Genomic DNA, 9,414 nt, shown 5'->3' on the forward strand with positions numbered 1-9,414 from the left:
CAACATTTTCAACGACAACATTTTCAACCACAACATTTTCAACGACAACATTTTCAACGACAACATTTTCAACGACAACATTTTGAACGACAACATTTTCAACAACAATCACAACAACAACAAATACATCAACAAATACAACAACAACAAAAACAACAATATCAACAACAACAACAAACACAATAACAACAACAACAAAAACTACAACATTACAAAAACAACAACAACAACAACAACGAAAACAATATTTTCAACAACAACATTTTCAACGACAACATTTTCAACGACAACATTTTCGACGAGAACATTTTCAGCGACAACATTTTCAACGACAATATTTTCAACGACAACATTTTCAGCGACAAAATTTTCAACTACAACATTTTCAACGACAACATTTTCAACGACGACATTTTCAACGACAAAATTTTCAACGACAACATTTTCAACGACAACATTTTCAACGACAACATTTTCAACGACAACATTTTCAACGACAACATTATCAACGACAATTTTTTCAACGAACACATTTTCAACGACAACATTTTCAACAACAACATTTTCAACGACAACATTTTCAACGACAACATTTTCAACTACAACATATTCAACGACAACATTTTCAACGATAACATTTTCAACGACAACATTTTCAACGGTAATATTTTGAACGACAACATTTTCAACGACAACATTTTCAACGAGAACATTTTCAACGACAACATTTTCAACGACAAAATTTTAAACGACAACATTTTCAACGATAACATTATCAACGACAACATTTTCAACGACAACATTTTCAACGACAACATTTTCAACGACAATATTTTCAACGGTAATATTTTGAACAATAACATTTTCAACGACAACATTTTCAACGAGAACATTTTCAACGACAAAATTTTCAGCGACAACATTTTCAACGACAACATTTTCAACGATAACATTTTCAACGACAACATTTTCAACGACAACATTTTCAACGACAACATTTTCAACGACAACATTTTCAACGACAACATTATCAACTACAACATATTCAACGACAACATTTTCAACGACAACATTTTCAACGACAACATTTTCAACGGTAATATTTTGAACGACAACATTTTCAACGATAACATTTTCAACGAGAACATTTTCAACGACAACATTTTCAACGACAACATTTTCAACGACAACATTTTCAACGATAACATTTTCAACGACAACATTTTCAACGACAACATTTTCAACGACAACATTTTCAACGGTAATATTTTGAACGACAACATTTTCAACGACAACATTTTCAACGAGAACATTTTCAACGACAACATTTTCAACGACAAGATTTTCAACGACAACATTTTCAACGATAACATTTTCAACGACAACATTTTCAACGACAACATTTTCAACGATAACATTTTCAACGACAACATTTTCAACGAAAAACTTTTCAACGACAACATTTTCAACGACAACATTTTCAACGAGAACATTTTCAACGACAACATTTTCAACGACAACATTTTCAACGACAACATTTCCGGCAACAACATTTTCAACGACAACATTTTCAACCACAACATTTTCAATGACAACATTTTCAACGACAACATTTTCAACGACAACATTTTGAACGACAACATTTTCAACAACAATCACAACAACAACAAATACTTCAACAAATACAACAACAACAAAAACAACAATATCAACAACAACAACAAACACAACAACAACAACAACAAAAACTACAACATTACAAAAACAACAACAACAACAACAACGAAAACAATATTTTCAACCACAACATTTTCAACGACAACATTTTCAACGACAACATTTTCGACGAGAACATTTTCAGCGACAACATTTTCAACGACAATATTTTCAACGGCAACATTTTCAGCGACAAAATTTTCAACAACAACATTTTCAACGACAACATTTTCAACGACGACATTTTCAACGAAAAAATTTTCAACGACAACATTTTCAACGACAACATTTTCAACGACAACATTTTCAACGACAACATTTTCAACGACAACATTATCAACGACAATATTTTCAACGAACACATTTTCAACGACAACATTTTCAACGACTACATTTTCAACGACAACATTTTAAGCGACAACATTTTCATCGACAACATTTTCAACTACAACATATTCAACGACAACATTTTCAACGACAACATTTTCAACGACAACATTTTCAACGACAATATTTTGAACGACAACATTTTCAACGACAACATTTTCAACGAGAACATTTTCAACGACAACATTTTCAACGACAACATTTTCAACGACAACATTTTCAGCGACAACATTTTCAACGACAATATTTTCAACGACAACATTTTCAACGACAACATATTCAACGACAAAACTTTCAACGACAACATTTTCAACGACAAAATTATAAACGACAACATTTTCAACGACAACAATTTCATTGACAACATTTTCATCGACAAAATATTCAACGACAACATTTTCAACGACAACATTTTCAACGCCAACATTGTCAACGACAACATTTTCAACGACAACATTTTTAACGACAACATTTTCAACGACAACATTTTCATCGATACATTTTCAACGATACATTTTCAACGACAACATTTTCAACGACAACATTTTCAACGACAACATTTTCAAAGACAACATTTTCAACGACAACATTTTCAGCGACAACATTCTCAACGACAACATTTTCAGCGACAACATTTTCAACGACAACATTTTCAAAGACAAACTTTTCAACGACAACATTTTCAACGACAACATTTTCAACGACAACATTTTCAACGACAAATTTTTAAACGACAACATTTTCAACGACAACATTTTTAACGACAATATTTTCAGCGACAACATTTTCAACGACAACATTTTCAACGCCAACATTTTCAACGACATCATTATCAACGACTGCAATTTTAACGACAACATTTTCAACGACAACATTTTCAACGAAAACATTTTCAACGAAAACATCTCTACGACAACATTTTTAATAACAAAAACAACAACAACAACAAAAAATACATCAACAACAACAACAACAACAAAACAAATATAACAACTACAACAACAACAACAAGAACAACAACAACAACTACAGCATTACAAAAAAAACAACAACAACAACAACAACAACAACGACAACAATATTTTCAATAACAACATTTTCAACGACAACATTTTCAACGACAACATTTTCAGCGAGAACGTTTCCAACGAGAACATTTTCAACGAAACATTTTCAACGACAACATTTTCAACGACAACATTTTCAACGACAACATTTTCAACGACAAAATTTTCTACGACAACATTTTCAACGACAACATTTTCAACTACAATATTTTCAACGACAACATTTTTGAACGACAACATTTTCAACGACAACAACAACAACAACAACAACAATAACAACAACATCAACAACAATACAACAACAACAACATCAACAACAACAAAAACAACAACAACACCATCAACAACAACAACAAAAAAAAACAACAACAATAACAAATAAAACAACGACAAAAACAACAACAAAAACAACAACGAAAACAAGATCAACAACAGCAACAACAACAACAACAACAAAAAGAACAGCAGCAACAACAACAACAACAAAAAAAGCAACGACAACAATATTTTCAATAACAACATTTTCAACGACAACATTTTCAACGACAACATTTTCAACGACAACATTTTCAACGAAAACATTTTCAACTACAACTTATTCAACGACAACATTTTCAACGACAACATTTTCAACGACAACATTTTCAACGACAATATTTTCAACGACAACATTTTCAACGACAACATTTCCAACGAGAACATTTTCAACGACAACATTTTTAACGACAACATTTTCAACGACAACATTTTCAGCGACAACATTTTCAACGACAACATTTTCAACGACAACATTTTAAACGACAACATTTTCAACGACAACATTTTCAACGAAACATTTTCAACGACAACATTTTCAACGACAACATTTTCTACGACAACATTTTGAACGACAACATTTTCAACAACAAAAACAACAAATACATCAACAACAACAACAACAATAAAAACAACAATATCAACAACAACAACCACAACAACTACAACATTACAAAAACAACAACAACAACAACAACGACAACAATATTTTCAATAACAACATTTTCAACGACAACATTTTCAACGACAACATTTTCAGCGAGAACATTTCCAACGAGAACATTTTCAACGACAACATTTTCAACGACAACATTTTCAACGACAATATTTTCAACGACAACATTTTCAACGACAACATTTTCAACGACAAAATTTTCTACGACAACATTTTCAACGACAAAATTTTCAACGACAACATATGCAACGACAACATTTTCAACGACAACATTTTCAGCGAGAACATTTCCAACGAGAACATTTTCAACGACAACATTTTCAACGACAACATTTTCAACGTAAACATTTTCAACGACAACATTTTCAACGACAACATTTTCAACGACAAAATTTTCTACGACAACATTTTCAACGACAACATTTTCAACTACAACATTTTCAACGACAACATTTTTGAACGACAACATTTTCAACGACAACAACAACAACAACAACAACAATAACAACAACATCAAAAACAATACAACAACAACAACATCAACAACAACAAAAACAACAACAACACCATCAACAACAACAACAAAAAAAAACAACAACAATAACAAATAAAACAACGACAAAAACAACAACAAAAACAACAACGAAAACAAGATCAACAACAGCAACAACAACAACAACAACAAAAACAACAGCAGCAACAACAACAACAACAAAAAAAGCAACATTTTCAACGACAACATTTTCAACGACAACATTTTAAACGACAACATTTTCAACGACAACATTTTCAACGAAAACATTTTCAACTACAACTTATTCAACGACAACATTTTCAACGACAACATTTTCAACGACAACATTTTCAACGACAATATTTTAAACGACAACATTTTCAACGACAACATTTCCAACGAGAACATTTTCAACGACAACATTTTTAACGACAACATTTTCAACGACAACATTTTCAGCGACAACATTTTCAACGACAACATTTTCAACGACAACATTTTAAACGACAACATTTTCAACGACAACATTTTCAACGAAAACATTTTCAACTACAACTTTTTCAATGACAACATTTTCAACGACAACATTTTCAACGACAACATTTTCAACGACAATATTTTCAACGACAACATTTTCAACGACAACATTTTCAACGAGAACATTTTCAACGAAAACATTTTTAACGACAACATTTTCAACAACAACATTTTCAGCGACAACATTTTCAACGACAACATTATTAACGACAACATTTTTCAACGACAACATTTTTAACGACAACATTATCACGACAACATTTTAAACGACAACGTTTTCAACGACAACATTTTCAACGACAACATTTTCAACGACAACATTTTCAACGACAACAACAACAACAATAAATACATCAACAACAACAACAACAACAAAAACAACAATATCAACATCAACAACAACAACAACAACAACTACAACATTACAAATACGACAACAACAACAACAACAACAACGACAACAATATTTTCAACAACAACATTTTCAACGACAACATTTTCAACGACAACATTTTCAACGAGAACATTTTCAACGACAACATTTTCAACGACAACATTTTCAGCGACAACATTTTCAACGACTACATTTTAAACGACAACATTTTCAACGCCAACATTTTCAAAGACAACATTTTCAACGACAACATTTTCATCGACAACATTTTCAACAACAACAACAACAACAACAAAAACAACAACAACAAATACATAAACAACAACAACAATAACAAAAAAACAATAACAACAACAACAACAACAACAAGAACAACAAAAACAACTACAACATTACAACAACAACAACAACAACAACAAAAACAACGACAACATCATTTTCAACAACAACATTTTCAAAAACAACATTTTAAACGACAACATTTTCAACGACAACATTTTTAACGATAACATTTTCAACGACAACATTATCAACGACAACATTTTCAACGACAACATTTTCAACGACAACATTTTCAACAACAACATTTTCAACGACAACTTTTTCAACGACAACATTTTCAACGACAACATTTTCAACGACAACATTTTCAACGACTACATTTTCAACGACAACATTTTCAACGACAATATTTTCAACGACAACATTTTAAACGACATCATTATCAACAACAACATTCTCAACGACAACATTTTCATCGACAACATTTTAAACGACAACATTTTCAACGGCAACATTTTCAACGCCAACATTTTCAACGACAACATTTTCAACGACAACATTTACAACGACAACATTTTCAACGAAACATTTTCAACGACAACATTTTCAACGACAACATTTTCTACGACAACATTTTGAACGACAACATTTTCAACAACAAAAACAACAAATACATCAACAACAACAACAACAATAAACACAACAATATCAACAACAACAACCACAACAACTACAACATTACAAAAACAACAAAAACAACAACAACAACAACAACGACAAAAATATTTTCAATAACAACATTTTCAACGACAACATTTTCAACGACAACATTTTCAGCGAGAACATTTCCAACGAGAACATTTTCAACGACAACATTTTCAACGACAACATTTTCAACGACAATATTTTCAACGACAACATTTTCAACGACAACATTTTCAACGACAAAATTTTCTACGACAACATTTTCAACGACAAAATTTTCAACGACAACATATGCAACGACAACATTTTCAACGACAACATTTTCAACGACAACATTTTCAACGACAACATTTTCAACGAGAACATTTTCAATGACAACATTTTCAATGACAACATTTTCAACGACAACATTTTCAGTGACAACATTTTCAACGACAACATTTTCAGCGACAACATTTTCAATGACAACATATTCAACGACAAAATTTTCAACGACAACATTTTCAACGACAACATTTTCAACGACAACATTATCAACGACAAAATTTTCAACGACAACATTTTCAACGACAACATTTTAAACGACAACATTTACAACGACAACATTTTCAACGACAACATTTTCAACGACAACATTTTCAACGACAACATTCTCAACAACAACATTTTCAACTACAAAATTTTCAACGACAACATTATCAACGGCAACATTTTCAACGACAACATTTTCAACGACAACATTTTCAACGACAACATTTTCAACGACAACATTTTCAACGAAAACATTATCAACGACAACATTTTCAACGACAACGTTTTCAACGACAACATTTTCCACGACAACATTTTCAACGACAACATTTTTAACAACAACATCAACAACAAATACATCAACAACAATAACAACAAAAAAACAACAAAATCAACAACAACAACAAAAACAACAACAACTACAACATTACAAAAACAACAACAACAACAACAACGACAACAATATTTTCAACAACAACATTTTCAACGACAACATTTTCAACGACAACATTTTCAACGAGAACATATTCAACGAAATTTTCAACGACAATATTTTCAAAGACAACCTTTTCAGCGACAATATTTTCAACGACAACATTCTCAACGACAACATTTTCAACGACAACATTTTCAACGACAACATTATCAACGACAACATTTTCAATGACAACATATTCAACGCCAACATTCTCAACTACAACATTTTCAACTACTACATTTTTAACGACAACATTTTCAACGACAACATTTTCAACGAAAACATTTTCAATGACAACACTTTCAACGACAACATTTTCAACGACAACATTTTCAACGACAACATTTTCAACAACAACAACATCAATAACAAATACATCAACAACAATAACAACAAAAAAAACAACAAAATCAACAACAACAACAACAAAAACAACAACAACTACAACATTACAAAAACAACAACAACAACAACAACGACAACAATATTTTCAACAACAACATTTTCAACGACAACATTTTCAACGACAACATTTTCAACGAGAACATATTCAGCGACATTTTCAACGACAACATTTTCAACGACAACTTTTTCAGCGACAATGTTTTCAACGACAACATTTTCAACGACAACATTTTCAACGACAACATTTTCAACGACAACATTTTCAACGACAACATTATCAACGACAACATTTTCAATGACAACATATTCAACGCCAACATTCTCAACTACAACATTTTCAACGACTACATTTTTAACGACAACATTTTCAACGACAACATTTTCAACGAAAACATTTTCAACGACAACATTTTCATCGACAACATTTTCAACAACAACAACAACAACAACATCAAATACATCAACAACAACTACAACAACAAAACAACAATAACAAAAACAACAACAACAAGAACAACAACAACAACGAAAACATTACAACAACAACAACAACAACAACAACGACAACAACATTTTCAACAACAACATTTTCAACAACAACATTTTAAACGACAACAATTTCAACGTCAACATTTTTAACGATAACATTTTCAACGACAACATTTTCAACGACAACATTTTCAACGATAACATTTTCTCTGACAACATTTTTAACGACAACATTTTCAACGACAACATTTTCAACGACAACATTTTTAACGACAACATTTTCATCGACAACATTTTCAACGACAACATTTTCAACGACAACATATTCAACGACAACATTTTCAACGACAACATTTCCTACGACAACATTTTCAACGACAACATTTTCAACTACAATATTTTCAACGACAGCATTTTCAACGACAACATTTTCAACGACAACAACAACATTAACAACAACAACAACAACAACAACAATAACAACAACAACAATACAACAACAACAGCAACAACAACAAAAACAACAACAACAACACATACAACACCATCAACAACAACAACAAAAACAGCAACAACAACAAATAAAACTACAACAACAAAAATAACAACAAAAACAAGAACAACAACAGCAACAACAACAACAACAACAAAAACAACAGCAGCAACAACAACAACCACAACAACAAAAACATTTTCAACGACAACATTTTCAACGACAACATTTTCAAAGACAACATTTTCAGCGACAACATTTTCAATGACAACATATTCAACGACAAAATTTTCAACGACAACATTTTCAACGACAACATTTTCAACGACAACATTTTCAACGACAACATTTTCAACGACAACATTTTAAACGACAACATTTTCAACGACAACATTTTCAACGACAACATTTTCAACGACAACATT

At 31.3% G+C, this 9,414-nt stretch overlaps 1 protein-coding gene across 1 annotated transcript; it reads left to right on the forward strand.

Annotated features, from left to right (window-relative positions):
• Positions 1 to 1,637: 1,637 nt before the first annotated feature.
• Positions 1,638 to 9,183, forward strand: LOC124165704 (nuclear transcription factor Y subunit beta-like; the record flags this gene model as incomplete). Its single annotated transcript, XM_046543191.1, is given in 7 exon segments — positions 1,638 to 1,762; positions 3,551 to 3,675; positions 4,800 to 4,901; positions 7,509 to 7,608; positions 7,992 to 8,088; positions 8,939 to 9,097; positions 9,130 to 9,183. Coding segments are annotated over 7 exon segments (762 nt in total), but the record flags the coding sequence as incomplete, so codon positions are not given.
• Positions 9,184 to 9,414: the final 231 nt, after the last annotated feature.

The sequence above is a fragment of the Ischnura elegans genome, chromosome 9, assembly GCF_921293095.1.
Source record: "Ischnura elegans chromosome 9, ioIscEleg1.1, whole genome shotgun sequence".
In the NCBI taxonomy this organism is placed as follows: domain Eukaryota; kingdom Metazoa; phylum Arthropoda; class Insecta; order Odonata; family Coenagrionidae; genus Ischnura; species Ischnura elegans.